This window comes from Misgurnus anguillicaudatus, chromosome 11 (genome assembly GCF_027580225.2).
Source record: "Misgurnus anguillicaudatus chromosome 11, ASM2758022v2, whole genome shotgun sequence".
Lineage (NCBI taxonomy): Eukaryota > Metazoa > Chordata > Actinopteri > Cypriniformes > Cobitidae > Misgurnus > Misgurnus anguillicaudatus.
Genome location: NC_073347.2, coordinates 11,827,822 through 11,851,607, shown reverse-complemented (window position 1 = coordinate 11,851,607; position 23,786 = coordinate 11,827,822). Strand labels below are relative to the sequence as shown.

Here is a 23,786-nt window from a genome sequence, read left to right as displayed (position 1 = left end):
TGTAGTTTTCCATACAAATGTGCCCAAGTCACGTTCTTCTGTCTTTTCTCTGTCAAATAGGCACAAAATTCTAAATTTATGTTACATTTCGACCTCAAATATGACTCACTTTCAATAAAGATTAATGTTTCTATTGATGAAATGTCCCTTTAAATTACATAACACTACACTTACAAACAAAGACCCCAAAACAACTGTAATACATTATAAATATGACTGGATCAGTCTGCACATCAGCTGAATTAAACTTTAATGTGCCAAGTGGAGATTCCTCTTTGGCAACTATAAATAACCTACATTTACCACTATACCTATATGCATCATGGCTGTATTGTAGTGTTAACAGTGCAGCAGACTCTATAATAATCACAACGTAAAAGTACTATTTAACCCTATGTCCACCGAAAGATAAAAATTGTGTTTACAGTCATTTATTAACAGCAGAAGACTGTCATCTACATCACCAGGAGGCTTCAGTACCATCAATGTCATAAAAACCGGAATCATCCGGCACAGCTGTCATAGCTGTGTTTTTATCATAAATAAACAAAGCTATTGACCAATCAGAATCAATGACTGAAACTAACCGTTTTATAACATATATTTATTAACAATGAACTATAATCTATTCTCTTTTTGATAGGCTCATGGGAATCCACATGCCGGTCGGTTTAAGTGTTTTCAAGTGAAGCTCTCTGTTGCACCTCCTCTCCATACACAAGGACTACTGTGGGCTGTCGAGCTCATGCATGCTCCTCTCAATGTGAGGCTTCTCTAAGTGATGGTGGGGAGGGAAGCTAGACAAGCAGACAACCGGCATGTTCTCTACTCTCCAATCCATTACACATTCAAGATGTTTATGCTCCCGACAGTCCTTCAATAAGTATGCATGTGACTGCTCGTGTGTTATGTCCGGTTGGCAGGAGTGGGTGTGTAACTGTGGACCAATTATAGATAAGCGAACAAGGCTGGCTTGCCCTGCAATGCTCGAGTTCCTGTAAGCCAAGCTCTCTCTTCGCACCCACTTGTAACCATGTGACCATATCACATTTCTACACAAGGAGATCCTCACTGAGGGACAGGAGGGAGGGAGATCAGAGATGTCGATAGATGATAGGGAGCCAGGCTGCTGTGTGTTATGCAACACTTCACATTGTACAAGTACATCCCTCGTGCCATCCTTTGTCATCCATTGTCTGTACACGTTTTTTCATTTCTACCCATTTAAAAAAAAGAACCTGGGGAAATGTCTTGAAGGGTATTACAGAAACCTTTGTCCACCCCTGACACCCGGATGAAAAGTGGTGTTATATGAGTCCACAAATATTCCTCTTAAGCAGTGAGAGGGGTTGGGAACCCCTACGTACAAATACGACATATAAGAGATAAGTTTAACTACCTTATCTTGGCAGTGTAAGCCCCCCTTTTTGTGTAGACCCCAGGTTGGGGACCACTGCTCTAAAGGTGCCTACAACGCTGAGCTAAAGACTTTTCTAATTGGTGTGTAAATTTATTTATGCACGGGTAACATTAAACCCGCTGGACATCTCTATGGCATCTCAGATGCAGCTTTTTGCCACCCATGTGGCGTAAAAATGGATTAAGGGTTTGATATCATACATGTAAAGCATAAAGTGACTTTTCTTACCTATTCTCTTCTGGTCAGAGATGTCAGTTTCTGGTTGAGTGAAGGGTTTGAGCTCATCGTCCTCATAGCCTGCATTGATCCAGCGCTCTTTCATGATTTGCTAAAAGTGAAATTTCACAATCAGTTATTGTTGAATTACTTATTAAACAATTTTTTTGAAACAGACAAGTCATTAAGTTGTTATTACTAAAGGTTAGCAAACCATTTTTGCTATTGCTATTGAGTACAACATGTTTGTGATGTAATTTACTTTCTCCTATGCCAGTTTAATAAGCAGACACAACATTAACTTATATTCGGTTTCTTTTAAACCACAATTTTTTAAGCATCAAATTTTTAACATTGCCTTAAAGCGCACATATTATGCAAAATCAACTTTTATAAGGTGTTTGGACATAAACGTGTGTCGGCAGTGTGTTAACAGTCCGTAGAGTTGGGCGATATGCCCCATTTCGAGATCGTCTTATCATCAGCCTGTGAGATCGCCGATAGACGATACTATGGGAGGGCAGTAGTTTACTCATTTATTTATTTGTTCATTTTGTACTCATTTATTACAAGTCACTTGATTGGCAGACAAAAAGAATCAAGGGCAACACTGTCATGACCGCAACCTTCTTAAAACTGACGCCATTAATCCGATGCCCACAAACCCTCTCATGCAAGGAAAAGCACGCAATGCGCATGGTAATGTGAAACGATGATGATGATAATAATAATAACCATTGCCAACTATTAGGGATGTGCATTTATGTAATTTTTTCATTTCGATTAATCCACAGATCTGAAGAACGAGTACTCGATTAACTGTGGGCGGGGCAATCAAAGGGGCGGGACGTATACGTCATGGTGAAAATGAAAATATTTTTATTTAAAAACACTCAAAACTTAATTTTGAAGAAATTATGACAGAACAATGAACACATACTAGATTATTAATGAAATAAATGTTTTAAACAGAAACCTCTAACAGGAAAAGCTGCGTGATGAAGTGAAACTAAGGGTTAATCGGCGGGAGCCGCACATTGCGCAGATCGGTGTGTTGGCGCGGAATTATCTGTTTGTATTTGAATCATGCATTGTAATGTTACTGATGTCAAACGCCGGTCTGCGTAGCTCGACACGACGTCAAACACGCATCTCCAGACCCAGTCTTTACTACCACGTGCGCTTGTAATGCTAACCAGACATCCAAATGCCGCCATATCCACAATAAATAAATAAATAAATAAACCCACATGATCATCGCTTTCTTGATCGATCATCGATGCAACGTTCGAGTACTCGAGCAATCGAGTACTCGTGCCCATCCCTACCAATGATCGTAATGAAAGCCTGCTATTGGTGATATTTCTGAAGATCGTCGCTACACGAATCTGTCGTCTATCGGCACAACCCTAAACAGCACTACAATGAACAAAATCCACCTGTCCTTCTTTTTAATCCCCATTAAATTAAAGCAGTCTCATCAGACATGCTGTTTTGATTTTCTTGTTATTGTGACATCACACTGATGAAGCCCTACCCACTGACTGACTGACTGGTTCATTTTACCCAAAAGCTTTTCTAAATGTGTTTGTTAGCACATTGTAGCGCTAATGCAGCTAAAAATACGATTGTCTCAGACTGTATTCACAGGAATATTTTTAACCAAAAGCGCTCACTGTCTGTTAGTAAGAGAAGTGGCTCATTTGCATTTAAAGGTACGCACAGCGCTTTTTGCTCCTAATCAAATAGGGGCAGTTTGGACATGCTATAATAAATGATCTGTGGGGTATTTTGAGCTGAGACTTCACAGACACATTCAAGGCACAATCTTGTGAAAATAAACATAATCGACCATTTTGCGAGATGTAAACAACACTGGTCCAGAAACACTTCCTGTTTCAGTTTGTAACAGTTTTTTTTTATTCAAATATATCTTAAAAAATTATATTCAAAATTTTTTTAATTCAGTTCTATATGTTCTGTTGGTTGTATTTTATCTAAACGTTTATGTAGTGTTAAAAAACTGAAACATTAAGTGCTTCTGGACAAGTATTGTTTACATCTTGCAAAATGGTCTATAGGTGGCCTTTAACTAATGACATTTAAGTGTCAGGCAGGACACCTGCTATAAAACAATTATTGTAATTCCATGTCGTTCCATATAAATGACACAATTCGCCTTTATCCATAGATACTATTGAAACATTTCTGTCTTTTTTAAAGCACAATATACACAAAGTCTAAAGTCACCTTTTATAAAAGCAGAATACAAAGTGAATTCACTTAATTGCACTCAATGTTGGATAATATTATGTAACCAGCACTATTGTAAATGTATCACGAATGTCCAAAATATCATCTAGCCCTATCTTCAACACATAAAAGGCTTTATAATATAAAATATTTGTACTCTCTAAAGGACGCTCAAGACAGCCACACATATTTTCAACAGAAATGTGTGAGAAAGTGTGAGAGACTGACCTCTAATGTTCCTCTCTTGGCAGGGTTTAGAACCAGAAACCTCTTGAGAAGATTCTCACAGTCGGTGGACATGTAGAAAGGGATTCGATATTTACCACGCAGCACCCTTTCACGCAGTTCCTGCGTAACAGACACAACGGTGAGAATACACAAACTCCCAACAACATACACACACACACGGTTTGATGAAGTAAAGGTCAAACCTTGAGATTCTGTCCATCGAAGGGAAGTGACCCGCTGACCAGCGTGTAAAGTATGACCCCCAAACTCCACACGTCTACCTCGGGCCCGTCATACTTCTTACCCTGAAAGAGCTCAGGGGCGGCGTACGGTGGGCTGCCACAGAACGTGTCCAGCTTATTTCCCACCATGAACTCATTACTGAAGCCAAAATCAGCAATCTTAATATTCATATCAGCATCTAACAGCAGGTTTTCAGCCTGAAACAAGAAACGGAGTGTAAGAGAGAGACAAAAAGAAATGGATAGCAGTGCATGCACTATACTGTACACAAGGAACATCTGCTCACCTTCAGGTCTCTGTGCACAATGTGTTTTTGGTGACAGTACTGCACCGCTGATACAATCTGTACAAGACAAAAATGATTTAACCGTCTGTGATTTAAAAACACATCGCTACATCCTGTAAAACCGACTACTTATCCATCGTTTACTAGAAAAGCCTGATTGGATGCAAGCATCAAAAAAGTTTCCACATTAGCTTGTGCAACACACAAGCAGACATTTCCAAATAAACTTCAGGAAAGGGGCTTTAGTCCAATGAGTTGTCTGCTCACATTATCAGCTTTTTCCAAAATTCAATGGGCTGCATTGATTGGCTCTTCTGTTTCGCAGTATCCCAATGATGACTAACTACTTTATCACTGGTTAAAGTCTGACGTAACACAATGACAACCCAAAAAAACCAATCAATAATATGGTTGAATAAACAGCACATATAACTAACTGGGTTTTGTTCTCTGTGTTCAGCTCAGGCTTTTGTTTTCATTCATCAAATTTCATTGTGGTGACATTCAGTACAAACATCGGCTAGAATCCAATACAATAATTCATATGATACTGTTGACAATGAATAAAATGTACAGACTGCATGACCACAAAGTCTAAAGAAAAAGATAATCCACAACACAGCACTCGGCTCACATAAACAGCTCACACAAATCGTTTTGATTTCAAAGTCACATTCAAAAGCAGTATATAGGACTTCACAGGGTGAGCTGAGGCAGATGAACGGACGCTGAAAGTCACGCCGAATAGAAAACAAACTCATCACAGTGAGTGTGTATTGAACATGATGAAACGACACAGTATGAGCACAGCACCTGTCTAAATTTAGCTCTGGCCTCTTTCTCTTTCATCCTCCCATGAGCCACTAGGTAGTCAAACACCTCACCTGCACAAGACACAGAGGGCATAGATAAGGGTGACCATGAGAAGATAAGCACACGAAATGAACTTCTATCAGTATTACACATACCTCCGCTGGCATACTCCATCACCAGAAACAGAGTCTTCTCCGTCTCAATCACCTCAAACAGTTTCACTATACAGGAAAACAGCAAGGAAAGGATGACATGGATGAGAAGATTGATAAAAGGAAACAGGATAAGGAAAATCAAACAAGACAATTTCTAATTGCACATTTTACATCTTTTGCACGCGCAAATACATTATTCTGAAGGCAAACACGTGGCAAGCTTTTTTTTTTTGCTTTTTATTGCAATGCACATGCATCAAACATCTGTGTACATATACGAGTCTAATAAACTATGCTTTCCAAAGGCTGTGCATTCAACCGTGAACATACACGTAAAAAAAATATACAGTCCTTACACTCCGGGCTTAAGGGTACGTTTACACGACAACGGCGTACTTAAAATGGAACGGGTTTTCCATTGCTTTTTGCATACAGGTGACAACATTGTCAAAAAAATGTACCAATGATCTACGACTAAAAATGCTGTGTTATGCATGCCAGGTAGTGTAACATTTTTGTGTTGTCATGCCTCTCAAAATCCTGTTGTTGTTGTATTTGTAGTTTAACACGTGTCATGTAAATTGGCTCCAATATGCATTTCTGCAGCACTACTAACATCAGCCAACATCAACAAACTAAATTAAAAATGGACAAATAGTTTTCAAACCGGCTTCCTAAACACTTCCCGTCTTTCATCGGTTGGCCAAACACACAGTCCCTTTCCAAATTTATGCCATTGGGTTACTATTTGGGTGGGCAAGCAATCAAAGCAAGTACATCAGTAGTCAGGCTACAAAAGTTATTTTTGCTCTCTTTTTTTGTGTCATTTGTAGTGCAGAAACAAAAATTTTATCATTAAAAAAACTATTGGGCTAAGAAAAGGAAATTATTGTTTTTTAACATTATGTGTTAAAGGTGCCAAAGAATGCATTGAAATAATGTGTTAAATAGTTTTTTGATATTTACATAAAAGGTATGTGACTATGAAGTGCAAAAACCATCCAGAAATGTTTTTTACATGTCCATTTACAACCCTGCGATTCGTCCTTTGAATGAAATGGTCTATTTTTGCCCTATTTGGAAGGGTCACAAATAATAATATTAATAATAATAATAATAAATAATAATAATAATCTGCTCTGAAGCTCATGCCAGTAGCTCACATAGTAAACAGACCTTATGCTTGAGCCTGTATCAGACGAAAATACACATTTTGAGGACAACTAATTGTTTAGAGATGTTAGCGTTTCTGAGTGGTAAGTTTGTGTGTTTTTTTCAGTATGGACCTGCAAAACGTAACTGTAACGTCAATAGTAGAACTTCAGCCTAAACGCTAGCATATAGTATTAAATAGCATATAATGCTAACTCAGCAGTCACAAATTTGTTTTTAGTATTTTAACAACTTTGTAATTAATTTAATGTGTTGTAATTTAATGTTGGGGCGTACATCTCAATTGTGACGTCACAGTCTGTGTTATTTTGAGATTGGCGTGTTTCCAGCAGCCTTTTAAATGCACGAGGTTTACATAAAAATGAGGAAACAAACGCGTTTGAGGCTCACGAAATGTCACCATTACCATGTACATAGCTCTTATTATTTATCTATGCTTAGTTAAAGGAACATGCCCACATTTTGGGAATTCCGCTCACTCACCGCATCCCCCAGAGTTAGATAAGTCCATACATACCTTTCTCATCTCCGTGCATGCTGTAACTCTGTCTGACGTAGCCGCTGCTAGCTTAGCTTAGCACAAAGACCGGAAGCGAACGGCCCCAGCAAGCATTCCGCTCCCAACAAGTGAGAAAAAAACGTGAAAATTTTCCTATTTATGTGTTGTGATTTGTATAGTCACACCGTGCACAAACAAAAAGATCACATCAGACACAGCCATCTTTTGACAGTATACATACTGGGGGCTGTGTTCTCAGAGGGCAGGGCACTGCTACATGGGCGGAGTGATTAGCACAACTCTGAGCGAACTCCCTGCTCCTCACCATGGGGCTTCTCGGGTGCTGGGAGCAAATCGAGCTTCGCCTTCTGAGAATATAGCACCCAGCACGCATAGTGCCAAAAGATGGCTGTGTCTCACATGACCCCGTCACCTGTACACGGTGTGACCATACAAATCACAACAAACAAGAAATTTTTTGCATTATCTTGTCACTCATTGTGAGCAGTTTGCCAGCCGGAGCCATTCACTTCCAGTCTTTGTGCTAAGCTAAGCTAGCAGGGGCCGCGCCAGACAGAGCCACAGCACGCTTGAAGATGAGAAAGGTATTTATGGACTTGTCTAACTCTGGGGGATACAGTAAATAAGCTAAATTCCCAAAATGTGGGCGTGTTCCTTTATATACAGTTTTTATTCTATGTCACCTTTAATGGCTTGATTTTTTGTGACACTTCAGATAAAGATTTTCTACATTAAATGATCCTACATAATGTACAGAACATTGTGTAAAAATATAATCTTGCGATCTTTAGTATTGACTGAGTAAGGCACGTCAAAGATTGAAATAAATGAGTGAAATCAATTTTGATGCTCCTAATCTCATCATTAGATTTAAAGACTCTGCCCTGGATTTCACAGAAAATGTCACAATTTTGAAGTACACAGAATAGTGCAAAACACCATAATACCATGATATTTGAGTAAAATTGTCCTACCACAGTATGGTTTATGAGGCTAAAGAAATTCTGCCACATAAACCCACCTCGCTCTCATGAGCTTTATTTCCTGTGGCTTTGTAAATAATTGTTATAAAGACTAAGCTGTACGAGTTCAACTTTTTCCACATTTTCTAAAACCGCTGTCACCACAAGGATCTCTCAATGTCTCGGACTGAACCTCCAACAGAGGCTAAATATAGGTGGGTGATACATAAAGCCCCTGTGTTAAGACATGACGACGTGTCTGGCTCCACTGATCATTACGCTGTTTGCAAACAGGAACTGACTACAAAATGTGAGAGAAACAATTAAACTGAGAGACACATCATAAACCAGTACGTATAACCTGTTAGGAGAAGTGGTAACAGTTGAAGAGTTCAGATGCAAAACTCGCTAAGTGTGTCTGGTATGATATCTTGTTAATTGGATTCTGCCTAAAAAAAAAACTGTATTTCTCAGGGTGGGTTTGACGTGAAAATATTTGATATATTCAACTAATATCATTTTTGATGGAGGTGGCGTTTAGAGGCTTTTGGATCTGAACTCTTCACTTGTATGTAGATACATATAAACACATTAACTTACCAATATTTGGGTGGTTTAAATTCTTCATGATTGTTACTTCTCTGGAAAGCTGTTGGAGAGAAAATAATCAAATGTAATAAACATGTCAAGATGTACTGGTGCATGACAGCTTTTCACTATCTGTATTACAGGAAGCTGAACACAGCCAGACTGAGTCACTGTATTTGCAACTGAGTGCTTCCTTCTCTTTGGAAACGTCATTGTGTTATTTATTATTGATCTTTAAAAGGGGGCCGAATACTCCCCTCTCAATGAAATGAAAGAGTCATGAATCTTTAATAGCACTATAGCAAGCAGACTGTGTCCCTGTTCTGTTCTCACAAATGTAGCTTTTGAGAGGGCGTGAGACACGGTGCGATTTCAGACCATAGGGAAATGTTTTTGGTACAACATAAACCCCATCTAATTCTCACTCCACCATACCCCACTGTGATATGTACACTGTGATATGTACACTGTGATTTTTGGGCTATTAGAGGGCAATACATTGTTTTAAACTGTTAGCATGAGACCAAATCTGCACATTAAGATACAAACTCAATGTGGGTCTTCTGCCCTATTTGACCTTTAGCAATTTCTAAATGGAAAGGTTCAAAAGCAAAAAGATGACAAATACTATTTTGTTAAAGATTTAATTCTCAGACAATGCTTTGACTAAGATATCATCCACAAAGTAATCCCTACAATAAAAAATGCTAGGTTCATTTTACCCAAAAGCTGGGTTCAAAATCACCAGCTCACTTACTTTAAATTTGCAAGAACTATAGACTAATACTATAACAGGTAAGCCCACTTACAGTTCTCACGGACACATTTTTTATCAACTGCCTATCCTCCAGACATGACGGACCACGTCTTTATCTCATTTTGGCCGTGTGGCACGCATGCACGTTCGCTTTTGAGCAGCGAAATGTTTTTTTTTTGAACGACCTAGTTAAGGGGGTAGGGTTTCCCAGCTTAGGTGGGCCGCCCGAACTGCAAAGTGCTGTGAGAAGCCTGTATAAATGAGACAGTATCAGATGACTTTTAAATATGTGTTATGTGTATTAATATTTACTGCCAGGTAAACCTTGCAAAATATTTATTTTAAATAATCACAACGTGTGAAAATTTTTTCATAAAGAAAAAAATATAAGAATTACATTAAACAGGTAATTAATCGCCACAATTTATTAGACAACTAACCGCCAGCCAAATTCCATAATCATGACAGCCCTAGTCATTTTGTTTGCAAAGTTTTAAAAATCAATATTTTTCTTGCAAAATCACATGGATTACCCTCAGAATGCCTTTTTTTATCCTCCTGGAGCTGTTTGGATTACTTTTGTAAAGGATGGATGCACATTTATTTGGACTTGAAGGAAGTAGACCCTATTCTAACTGTTACAAAGCTTTTAGAAGAGCTAGGACACTTTCTAAAATAAGTAAAATGTGTAAATGGATGTACGGATGAATTCAGGGTGAGTAAATCTTTCATTGTTTTCCAACTGTCTCTTTAATAGATAATATTAAACTGTAGGATGCAATGTGAAGATTTAAGACCTTCATTGGGGTTCATTTTTGCTTTAACTAGTGTCCACAATTTCAATTTACAATACAACTTTTCAGTCCAGCTTATATGAAATCCAATCCAAAAAAAAATCCATGTCTAAGTGATATTTTGTACAAATAAGTTAATGTCAATGTCACAAATTTGATTCCATTTGATCAATGACCTAGACAGATCACATCCTTAAATATTTATTCATACTACTTCATAACTTAACCAGTAAAAACTGACATTATTTGTGTGCATCAATGTGGTTTCTGAACCCCACTATATAAACTCGAATATCTTTTTCTTGAGATTCTCTTTTCTCACTTGTCTCTCACACCCCCCTCCCATTGGTGCACCATCCTAACGCCTCTGTGATGACTAAAAAACGGCAGCACACAGCAGAACATCTCACTTCATTTGAGGGTCCAGACCTAGTGCGGAGCTTGCACGCCCCCACAGGCAATTACACAACACGCAAAGATGTTCATACACAGACAGACAAACAGACATAAGAAATAGAACCTACAAAAGAAGTGCACACTTATTAAAATAATGCTCAATAGAGAAAAAGATCAAAAGAGAAGGATGCTTGGTTCGGTTAGTGTTGTTTAAGAGTCAAAGCCATGTGTGTTTGGCTGAGGACCAGCGAGCTGCCAGCAGGCCACAGAGAGAGAGAGAGAGAATATATACACCAAATCGCAATCGATGTCTATGTGGAAAAACTAATGGCTACTGCGGTGGGCAGCTCTCGGCTAAAATTAGAGCCACTGCTTCAGATTGTGTATCAGAGAGCGACTGCTGATTAGCATTATCATTTGAATCCTTTTCATGTCGAGCCCACCATCTTTCTCCCTCTCTGCAGCCTTTTATTTTATGTTTATCTGTCTGTCCCTCACTTATTATATCGCATGTACAGTGCAGTTTAATCCTCTCATTCTTACTGTCATCAGTCTTTTTGTGTCAAGTTGTTTCTAGTCTTTATCTTACACCCCAAACCATTTTGAGGTCCATCCATTCTGTCACTTCACTGTCGGCCCACCTAAATGTCCATCTGTCCCCTTTCATATCCTCCTTCTCTCCTTACTGGGCTGTTGTGAAGACTGATGGAGAGCTACAAACTGTTCAACATAACACAGTGTCCTAACCAATACTGCCTTGAATTTTGCTCTTGCTGTAATTTGTTGCGTATATACAATTATTTCAGTGTAAGTATTTTATTTTAATTATTTAAGGCATTATGCTTGATAAGATATTATTTACGTAAATTGTTATACATGCATTATATTGCAAACTATAAGTGATTGCAACATATATATATAAATATAACACACACGTCAATTACTTTTGTATTTCTAATTTTTTGTAACCCTAACAACTGTAAAAATTTCACTAGTCCAATAAAACATAATTGAAGTCATGATAAAATGTGTTATGTATATCACACCATTTAGTAGTAGATAAACAACTTTCCGCTAGAAAATATCCGCTTTATCCTGACAGATTAATAGACAGATTAATGACTGATTATTTTCATAATCGAGCGAATATTTTTCGATTTATTAGCTAATTGGATAAAAACACATATTTACTCAATTATAATTTTCACTCTTTATAGCTAAATAAGGCACTAAATTAGGGTATTTATTAGGGGTGTAAATCGTACAGTCCATTACGATGTGACACAATATCGATTTTCTCCGCCAGTGATACAATATTTGCTAGGGATGCTCTGATCGATCGCCCGATGATGCTTGCTATGCATTTCAATGAACTATGGTGAAAATCCGCTACATCCAAAAGCCAGAGGGCGCTCTCATGCAGAAACTCAATATGCGCTGCAGACGAAGAACCATACACACGCAGCTATGACACACAGCTCCAGGAAATGGCTTAAGGATATATTTATATTGCTATTCTTCAAACCTTTTCAGGTACTTTCATGATAATAAAGAATATGTTTAATAATTATATTTAACAAGTGTTGCTTTTTCAAATACATGTTATAAACGACTCAAACTAACAGTGATTTCAGATCAATAAGGACTTACTGATCAAAAGCCGTAGTACATGAAATAGCTGTGAATAATATCGACTGTGCAATTAAGAATAGTTACCGGCCACGTATTATTAGTGTATAACTGCATTTATCGGAGCACCCTTATTATTTGCAGATACATCAAACACTTCTTCGATGCAATTATTCGATTAATTAATTGATATTTTTATATTACGCGTCTAATTAAGCGGTTACATTTTTTTATTTATAAATGCAACCAATATATATAAGCAACAGTCACAGTTTTTCAGTATTTTGTGCCAAAATGTGCAATAGTGACAATCACTGAGGTAGTTTTAGAAGATTTTTTTATTTAAATTAAATGTAAAAATAAATTAATATAAAAAACAGCTATTAAACTTAAGCATTTGATCTGTCATACAATTTCGGATATAACAGTCAAACAAGCACCGCAATGGTCTCTTAAGAGATTTTTATTGAAAAAAATGGACAATATCATCTGCAGTGCTAAACACACGCTCCTCTTCTGCCTCTTTCACTATGTTTTCACTGCTACTACTGCTTTGCTGCTGCATCGCATTCATTTGCTGACACTAGCAGACAAAATAAGCAAAAACGTGCACTTTGGGGAAAATGCGTAGTTACGTGAAGAAATGAGGACGTGGAGAGTGGCAAAATAAAGTTACCTCATATTGATATTTTACGTGAATTATAGATGCATCGGATCATTAGAAATAAAATCGGTGTATCGACCCATATCAATGAATCGTTACACCCCTAGTATTCATGTGCAGAAATGTACTTCTAAAAGTATATAAGCTACACACTACTACAGAGTTTTACAACTATAATCTTTTTGATATTTTAAGTCTTAAATAAAAAAAAAGGTTTGTGCAGCTTTCAAATTGTAAAACATCTTTAAATGTCAAAATATAAACAAACAAAAAGTGAGTTTTTAGGGATGTGCTGTGAAGAAATTTTGCCACAAATGAATAAACTCAGACCTTGATGAGAATTAACAAAATAAGCCATATGATATGAAAGTGATATGCATGTGTTGTTACAGTAATAAAAACAAAAATTTCTACCTTACTTTAAAACAGATAATCAAGTTCAATACTATTTTTATGAAACCCTAACAACAATTAAACAAATACAAAATCGCGTATATTAAAGGACGAAATTAAACCTTTATTAAGCGCTTTTGTTTTCGTCGTTGTCTTGTCAGGGTTGCCAGATCCGCATAACAAAACAAGCCTAATGGCAATTCAAAATTTGTCCGAAAGCATCCCCCAATGACAATTCACAGCCCAAATACCAACAACTCATGAATCAAATCCTTCAATCTCTAACCAGCAAAAAAAAATCTGAATTCAGAATCCAATTCAGAACTCAACAGAAAGGCCGCGGACCTGGCAACGCTGTCTTGCTTTTAAACAAGCTGGTCGCGCCGTGAAAAGAAGCACCTGATAAACACGCAGCTCACGCTGTATAAAGAAATACTTGCAATGCTGCTGACTAGGCAACGCTGCCTTGCTTTTAAACAAGCTAGTCGCATGGTAAGAAGCAGCGCCTGATAAACGTGCAGCTTATGTTTTATAAGGAAAAAGTGCCTGACTTTAATTAGAAGCACACAGCTCACGCTGTACAGTATATGATGGTGTGTCCGCCCCGTCCAGCAGTGGTGCAGTAGCATGTAATGTCACAGACCAACTAATCGATAATGAAATTTGTTGTCAATGGATTACTATTGATTTTATCAATAAGTTGTTGCAGTCCTAAAACAATCCCAAAAACCATTTCTGAATAAGAACAGGTTCTCAATTTCCATCAAATTACAGCTTTGCATTGCTCCAAATTCCCACACATTTTTGTACGCTGTTAGAAATAAACCGTTTCTAAAACAAGGCAGTAAATGCGCAGGTGTTACAGCCTGTTCTCAGTGAAAATCGGACAGAGCGGTGATGCTGTCTGCAGTAGGTGGGCTGAATATTACAGCACAGCTGGTACTATCGTATTTGCGCTCAGAGTATGAAGGTTACTGCTAACTCTGTCTGTTCAATAGACTCTTCATGATGAAGTTGAAAGGATCCTCAACTTCCACTACACAAACCTCAGATAAATGCTTTGGATATCACAGGAAATCAGTATTGCATTTAGCAATAAGCATTCAGTTTGATGACTGCAACATTTACAGTTCACCCCCAAAATAATGTCTTTATGCAACATGATATTATCTTCTTTCTTCTGTAAAATGCAAAAGGAGAGCAGACAGGATGTCTTTATCAACCACACAATAAAAGTGGATGTTGTTGTTAATGCCGAATACTATTGGTTCTCATTTGTCACATGACCAAACCTTAACAAGCCATCATACGGCTTCAGAAGATTTTTTATACTTATGCATAACAGACCCTAGGATTGCATTTTCTCTTTTAAAAAAGAAAATAACACTGGGTAAGAATGACACCACGACAAGTAAATGACAAAATGTTAATTTCTTGATGAAAAAGGCCTTTAAAGATGACTCAATTGCAGATCTACAAGCTACACAGCTCCAAGTAATAAATACACATTATCTTATTGGTATTAACTGGCATTAAGGAGTGAAGCTGACAATCATACAAAAAGCCATTCATATATCAGTACAGTAATCCCTACTTAAAGGCGCTCTAAGCCAGTGGTTCTCAAACTGGGGGCCACGAGATGGTGCCAGGGGGGCCCCAGTTTTATGACATTTTATAAAATACATTAATTTATCATGAATTCTGGATTATTAAACATAAAAAAAATAAGGCCACTAACCAACAGCACTACTTTGTATAATTTAATATGTTTTGTTTAATTAAAATAATAAGTTCTAGAACAAATTTGTTATACATTTTCTTTGGGGTAAACGCTAAAAAAGTTTGAGAACCACTGCTCTAAGCGAATCTGTGTCACGTCACTTTTTGTTGATGTTTGAACTGTTTTCAAACAAACAGAGCGTAGCTAACTGCTCCCCCTCCCTTCCGTGCTTTCATGAACGCGCCTAACCCCCACCCCCAAATCCTTCTTGTCGTTTATTGGCTGGAACACTTTGTTATCGTTTCTGTTTGTAGGTTTGGCCACTTTGTTTTTATTGCAGTTTGTGGAGCCTATAGGCTGTCTACAGAGATCACGTTTTTTTACAGTTTGATCAGCGGACAGGCAGCAAGCAGATAGTGAGGAGATGTTTGCTGTATGTAACAAAAAAAATGTGATGGTCTAAAACACGTGAATTCGCTTAGAGCACCTTCAACCATTTAAGTTTAAAAGATGTTCAGCACAAACACACCCACTTATCATTATATAAATATTAAATGTAAAACTCACCTTTTGAAGGCTTGTTGGATTCAGTTGGGTTTTATCAATCATTTTAATTGCCACCTGAAAAGGAGAAATGGAAAGAAGTCAAAATACTAATCATATATTTGATATCTCAAGGTAACATCTATGTTGCCTTGTTTTACAAACCATTCATGAGCCCCATTCAGTTCCATAGAAATATTTTTCCTACCATAGAAGTGAATGGGGCTCTTGATTGGTTTAGTTACAAATATTTTTCAAAGTATCTTCATTCGTGTTCATAAGGACTAAGAAATTCATACAGGTTTGTAACAACATGAGAGTGACAAAATTATGACATAACTTTCATTTTTGGGTGAACTATCCCTTTAACTGTTTTACATAATAATTGAAATCCTTTATAATTTACAACAATGTTGTCCAAAAAAGCAACAACAAAGGCAGAATAACTACATGCATCTGTCTCTGGAAAACCCCACTGTATGTCAGGAAACACACTTATGACTCTTGACACCCCACCTCGCTTCCTGTGAGGATGTGCCGAGCCAGTTTGACCTTGGCGAAATTGCCCTTCCCTATGGTTTTTAGAAGTCGGTAATTCCCAACAAGAGGGTGTACATCATCCAACCCCGATCCAGAATTCCTATTTCGACCACTCGACCGCACAGACCGAGAGGTCACCTCAGCCCGGCCATTTGTTGTGTGCTGTGGATTCAGAAGACAAAATTAATGAGCACAGAATAAAACTAATCGCAAACAATTTTATGGACAATAACAAAAATAAAATACAAATGTGTGTTGGAAAAACTTCAAAGCAGTCACAGCTATGCATGGAAAGTTCCACAGACAACATTTTACCCTCAAGGAAGGGTGCAATTTCCAAACGGTCATATAAAATAAATAGATAAATGACAACAAGCACAAATGACCTAGTCAGTGCAGAAATCAGTGATATTGACTCCATCCGTCCCATATTAAAAAGGTCCAATAGCAGAGTCATCTGCCTAAACTCCCCAACAACTCTATGCCATTGTCACATTCAAAATGACACCACATGTCAACTCAGCTGATTAGTAATTGCCATTTCACATTCTCCAAACAATTAAGTAAACAAAACCTAGCCTGAATTCATACAAAGACATGCAAAATACCCTCTTTCAGACAGTGCTTTAAGTGGCCCAAAAAAAGTGCCGGTACTCTATTTTTCTTTTTTTTGCTGACTGGACTTCTATATTGAAGGGGTTTTATATTCAGCAGTCAACAGACGACCTTGTAAAAAATAATAAATCCTTATATAAGTTTGTGGATTTGCTTGAGCTAGAAATAGCTATTGACATACATAAAATGTGCAAAAGGTAGATATATAAGTAAATTTTCAGCATGGTCAAATGCTAAAACTAGTTGTTCAGATAGAAAGAGCTTAAAACAAAAACTTTAAAATGACACCAAGACCATGTCTATGGGTTCAAGAATAACAAAATACTGGCAATTTAAAACTAGAAAGTCGTCACTTTATTTTTTCCCATTGTTTTCCATTTTGCGGGTGGTAAAACTACTGTGCCAACGTTCAAATTCATTGAAATTTCATTGGGCAGTGTCCCAAACCAAAAAGGGCACTAAGGGGGGTGGTACTATTAGTATGGTTTAATAAAGTATTATAAATATGATGTGTTATATTACTAGCATCAACTTAGACAAGTGATTATAATGGGAAATATAATAACAAGAATTAAAGTGTGACAAAAAAATATTCAATATGATTTACCTGCTGGCTTGATGGATCTTTGAATCCATGTTTGCAATGTTGAACTGCCTTTAGAAGCAGCCTCCCTTTCCGTTCTCTGTCTTTATTTTGTGAAGGCATTTGTGTTTTTTGTATTTTTTTCCTACAAAGTGTGCCAACAACAGCAAATTTAGTGTTTATATTAACTTAGATCTGATCGGGAACATTAAATCCATTAGACAAGCGATAATAGTAAGAATGTGGATATCTTGTTGTTGTTTGCTTGCTAAGTTGTTAGCACTTTTACATTTTACAAATACATACACAAACTTCCAAATGAGTAATTCTGCGGTTTAACAGCTGATATAATGTAATAAATCTACCTGTTAATGCAACGAACTTCAGAAACTGTCGTCCAGGCAGAGAGTGCACACAGAGATGCTGCGGAGCGGGCGGGAAAACACGAAGTGGATTAGCGGAATCAGTGGATCTTTAGGATCTTTTTATAGATCACAACCTTTGCGTGCGAAATTACGGAGGATAAAATACAGGAGATTTAAGGGAAAATACTAATACGGGAGGACGGCAGGAAAGAAGGGTAAAATACGGGACTTTCCCGGCCAAAACGGGATACTTGACGGGTATGGTGAGTCACACCTCTCACACACCACGTTGAGGCTGACTGAGTGACAGCAAAGGCGACGCATGCGCTTTTAACTTGTAAACTCAAGGGTGTATGGGTAATGTAGTCTCTGCTCTCGGTGGGACGAATTAGGAAGTGTACATTGTGAAGAGCGGTCTGAAAAGCGGCAGCGCAGCCAACGGATTAAAACCTCTGATTTAAACAGATGTGCAAATGAGCGTTCCGGTACGCTAAAAACACGTTCTGGGCTCAGGGAGAGGTGGTGGTACGCTCAAGAGCTATTTTTAGAAGTGGCGGTACTGAGTACCGGCGCGTTCCGGCCCACTTAAAGCACTGCTTTCAGATAATATGAAGAGCTCAGATGCAAAAGCAGCTAAATGCCTTCTCTGTCAAAAATGAGATAATGATACTGACCAAATGTTCTCGAATGCATGTATCCGATCCAAATCCGATTTATTTCCACATGGCTCAAACTAGGGGTGGGCGATATGACCAAAATCTTCTATCACGGTAGGATTAATTTTCATATCATGATAACAATATGTATCACGGTAGAGTTTTTAATGTTTTAATAAGGTTTAAATCTTTAATACCATAGAAATGTTCATAATTCTCACAAAAAACATATACAAGCGTAGAAAGAAGATAAAAACAAACAAAACTCAAGCTCTCTGAAGATAAACAGTCAATGATATAAGAATGATAATAAATAATTATGCATGTATGTATAGGCCTATATATATTTTTATTTAAGGTAGAAAAGTGATTTAATCAGGAGCAGTGAGAGATTTTCTCTCAATGCTGTTTGATTAACACGAGTGACAGACTGGAGCAAATTAGGTAACTTCCCCTTTAAGACCGAACTCCGGATCCAATACACTGTTACACAAGCACTTTCTCTTTTAGCTGTTTACTTTCTCTTAAGACCTAACTGGTCTTGTTTATGAGGATGGAATTTTGACGCATATGTGTATTTAAGGCCAATAAAGCGGAAAAATTAGCAGCGGTCGCGTGACTTGCGCGCTCCTCACAGACAGAAAGAGAGCAGCGGTTGCACGACTTGTCCGCTCCTGACACACAGAAAGAACGCACGCATACAGATCTGTTGTCTGCGTTTCAATGGCTTATAATAACTTGTTTTAAAACTGCAGTGCTTAAATACATGTACAAACGTTACGTTTTCGTGACAGGAGCGTGACGTGGGCGCGTAACCTCGATAGAAACGATAGTCCAAAATCTCTACCGGTTAACAAATTTCTACCGGTTAATTATGTCTACCGGTTTATCGCCCACCCCTAGCTCAAACGCATCTGAGAATATCGGAATCTATGCGGAATCAAATTTTTTTATGCTCAGTTACATGTTTTCTTGGGTCAAATCTGATCTGTGCCCCATAATAGTAAAAAATAAATAAATAAAAATGTAATTTTTTGCTGTGAAATTGTCAAATGTGTTAAATACCAATAGTGCTGCCTCACGATTAGTCGCGACTAATCGTTTGCAGAATAAAAGTTTGTTTTAACATAATATATGTGTGTGCTGTGTTATGTATATATATATATATGAAGAGTTTGGTTCCAAAACGCAATAAACGCCATTTTTGAAAAAAATGAGTTACTGCCAAAATCAGTATTATATCAGGTCAGTAGTTAAAAGTAAATAATTAATTTTACGCAAAATCCAATACCCGCCGTGATATTCTGTCATCTTTTCTCCCTTTTTTCCCAAAATGCGACAAACGCCACTGCTCCTTTTTTACAGAATGCAATAAATCCATTTCTGATATTACAGCGGATCATTCACGCAATGTAAACAAACATGGCGGCGCGCTGAGTACACGGAGTCCTAGTTTTCCTCATCTACTTTGTACTTCGTGATCAACAAACAAAACAAAATAATACTTTAATAGCATTGCCAAACCTGTGATGGTTTTCTGTGACGGGAAAGAAACGTAAGCCATCAACAGCTAATAATTTCCGCGAGAGGCACTCGGTTGCTTGTTCTCCAGACAGCATCAAGCTTCTCATGCTAAAACATTGTGTTCTTAATATAACAAAGTAAGTGTTTTGGTTAATGCCATTAATGTTTATTTTTTAATCATTGTATACCACTAGTCAACTAAATAAATATAACATGGTAAAGATGAATGCACATTTATACATTGATTTAATAGATTTATAGCATTTTGAAATAAAAAACTGTCATGGATTTATTGCATTTTGTGGAAAAAAGAATTAAGTTTTTATAATAAATCTTTGAAAATCAAGTTATGGATTTGAATTTTTTATGTTTTTATAACCTAAAGATGCTATGTGAAAGTTTGTAACAGAAAATACTGGTTTTCATCTTGTCACTTTGTTGGTATAGAAAACACGTTTTTACCGAAATTTGTCAAAATGGATTTATTGCGTTTTGGAACCAAACTCTTCATATATATATATATATATATATATATATATATATATATATATATATATATATATATATATATATATATATATATATATATATATATATATATATATATATATATATATATATATATATATATATATATATATATATACACACACACACACATACATATAATTTTAAGAAAAAAATATATTTTTATATATAAATATTTATATTTATAATCTACACATATTATGTAAACAAAAACTTTTATTCTGCAAATGATTAGTCGCGACTAATCGTGAGGCAGCACTAAATACCAATGAACTGAGTAGTTGTGAAAATAAGGCATTTCAATTAATGACTAATAACCTTTTTATTGCCAAAGCCATCAAGTAAAATTACTGAACCTAAACGTAAGAGCCTGATAAAAAATGTTCACAAGAAAACACCTTGGAGGGTTTTGCATCTGAACCAATCAAATGCTGATGATCAACTTGAGACCAACATTTCTCAAGGTCTCCTGTAACCTTGTGTGAGCACGTCTGATGGGTAACAAACACTAGGCTACAAAAAAGACATTCAAGAATAAATCAGTGCAACAAGGTAAGATTTAAAAAGTGGGTGAGCCTCATATGGTACAGTACTAACATCCTGTACATAAAAGCTACATGCTGACACTGCGCTACACAACACCCCCTGCATATTGTCCCCAATGCCCGACAAACTCAATGTTATCCGCAAAGCTCTGCATAAAAGACCTGAAAAAAAAAATCAAAACAATGCGAACCACCCTCTCAGGCTACTACAAACGGGTGTAAATAAAACAAAACCACAGAAATGTATTGATACACAAGAAAGTGATTTTGATTTGAGGTCACCTACCATACTTGCACGATGCCTCATGTTAGATTGTGATCCTCTCATTTTTGTGTTGGCAAGCTGAATGGCATTGAACCAAACAGTCCGGTCTTTTCTGTGAGAACTCATCAATACTCACCCATCCACCAACCCCGATACTGACCAACTGCATTACTGCTGAAATCTGTTTGACACCCAGTGTGTGTGTGTGTGTGTGTGTGTGTGTGTGTGTGTGTGTGTGTGTGTGTGTGTAGGAAAGAGCGAATTTTGGGGCGGGTGGGGCTGAATGGCCAGTAATTGATACCTCATTTGACATGATTTTCATTATGAAAAAAATTAAGCAATACAATTGCATTAAATTGAGGTTCATGCAAAATATGCACATAATAAATATTCCACCCAGATAACCACATCACCCTTTCTGGACATAGAAGCATCTAGATATTCCTGTAACCTCCTATATGAAATTGTTTTGCGGGCACAGATTGTTTTAGACCTACAGACAGATAGATAGACGTGTCCTACCAACGACTGAAATATTACGCCACAGGTACCTTTGGGGAAACCTGCATTAGCTTCACTGCTGACGTATGAGCAGTAACCTATAGGACGCAGACTGACGCCAATGCGCAATATCTGCATCCCATCCGTGCATTAAACATTCAAGCCCACGCTCGGTCAGTGTGTACCGGACTGTGTCCAAACAGGCATATGTTGCACTCAAAAAGCAGATACGGAGCCAAATCTCTGATGCATTGGACCCCATGCGTCACTCCAGCCTGGTGCCCCATCTGTCTAAAGACTGACACAATGCTGCTAATCCACTTAAAGCACAAAATCAGCACAACAAGATGCGACATCGCCTCACATTTTGTTTACAAATGAGCTGAATGATCTATACAGCGAAAGTCAATTCGACACCTGCCCTGCAGGTTTGGTATCGGTAGCCCACCTATGATGTCCTAAACTACAGTTAGCTTGGTGTTGAGACGTGACTAGATCAAGATATCACTCTCGTGAGTCGTGACCGATAAACCAGCAGTATGGAACCCGGTCCGAATCGGTCAGCACCGAATATTTACCCAACAATAAAGAAAGAACACGGGGTACTCACGTTCTCAGCTTTCTTTTCGTTGACGGTGGGCAGCGGTGCTCTTGTTGTTGACATGTTGTTGATAGCGAGCTGCTTCCCGGTGATTCACAATGTAAACCGCGATTTTACGAACGGTAAAATGTAAATTTTACTATTGTAAGGATTAATCAATACCATTGATTTTTTTCTAAAACTGGAAACAAACTTGCTAAAAAAGTTTGGGTGAGGTGTTCCGGATGCTCCGTTGTTGTTTCTGCATTTATCGTTGTCCAGCCATCTAATACATTGCTAAATAGCTCACGCGATTAGCTATAGGTACCATAATTCGTGCACTATTAAAAACATAATGCTTTCAGGCCTGTCTGTTTCATATTTCGGATGTCCGGCTCAAGAAAGAATACAATTGCACTTCACAGGGCCTCCGCAGTTCCGCTGCAACTCCCCCCAAAGACAATCTGCTCATCCGACGGTGCTTCAATCGGACAGTTTGATACATTCACCGGTAACTGCTGAGTACAAAACTGCGGTCAGTGGCGTCTGGAACGCGGTGAGAACGCGCTCGTTAACGGTTCCATTCCAGCCGAGCAACTGTGTCTGACGCCTATCGTTCACAGTGAGATCCAAGATGGCCGCCCAGCAGCACAGGAGTTTCGAGCAGAGCCCTGAGAGAGACAGAGGAAGTGAGGAAACAGATGGAGCCCTGTGCCCATTGGAGAGCGCCGCATCCCTCAGGCCGCTGTGGTTTGTTGATTCGAAGTTAGGTTTGGAAAAAGGGATACATTTCGTCATATCATAACAACGGCGACACGCCCTGTTTAATTGAAATTTAGTTTTACCATATATGGTTTGTCTATTACGTCACATTAAGATTGGCATTTAACATCAAAGTACAGCGTGAACGATCCAAAAGCTGTCTTATAAAACGATACAGTTACAGCAAAGGTTCAGAAAAAAATAGTTTGAACGTGCATCTTAGTTTTCAGGTCAGACTGAAAACGATCAAGAATCTTGTTATAAATAAACTTAACATCTTAACCAGCTGCTATAGTTTGTATTTTTGGAATTCTTCAGTAGGATGCGGAGAAGCACAACCAGGCCAATAGTTCTCCACATTTTACTGTTATCATCCTAATTAGGTGTTAGAAAAAAATTATGGTGTAATGGAATTAATACGTTTTCATTATATGTCTATTTTATATTTGGCTAATTTTTCACAATGAATTAAGCTTTCTAACCAAAACCAGGAGCAGTTTTACAGGTGAGTCATCGCAGTTTTAGATGTGCTGTTGTATCATGCCATCTAGTGGCCATCTGAGGTTTGA

At 37.7% G+C, this 23,786-nt stretch overlaps 1 protein-coding gene across 12 annotated transcripts in view; it reads right to left on the bottom strand.

Moving 5' to 3' along the window:
• Positions 1-23,232, bottom strand: part of mark3a (MAP/microtubule affinity-regulating kinase 3a) — a 37,530-nt gene extending 14,298 nt beyond the window's left edge. For 6 of the 12 annotated variants that reach the window (XM_055169801.2, XM_055169803.2, XM_055169802.2 and 3 more), the window contains exons 1-10: positions 21,396-21,548; positions 16,270-16,455; positions 15,778-15,831; positions 8,870-8,918; positions 5,615-5,680; positions 5,460-5,530; positions 4,647-4,703; positions 4,321-4,557; positions 4,118-4,237; positions 1,649-1,748 (exon numbers count right to left, since the gene is read on the bottom strand). In XM_055169801.2, the coding sequence (XP_055025776.1) occupies positions 1,649-1,748; positions 4,118-4,237; positions 4,321-4,557; positions 4,647-4,703; positions 5,460-5,530; positions 5,615-5,680; positions 8,870-8,918; positions 15,778-15,831; positions 16,270-16,455; positions 21,396-21,500 (1,045 nt within the window). In that variant the 5' untranslated portion in view covers positions 21,501-21,548. Of the gene's footprint in view, positions 1-1,648; positions 1,749-4,117; positions 4,238-4,320; positions 4,558-4,646; positions 4,704-5,459; positions 5,531-5,614; positions 5,681-8,869; positions 8,919-15,777; positions 15,832-16,269; positions 16,456-21,395; positions 21,550-22,485 lie in introns of those variants that run through there. The other 6 variants (XM_055169812.2, XM_055169806.2, XM_055169807.2 and 3 more) reach the window with 3 other exon arrangements.
• Positions 23,233-23,786: the final 554 nt, after the last annotated feature.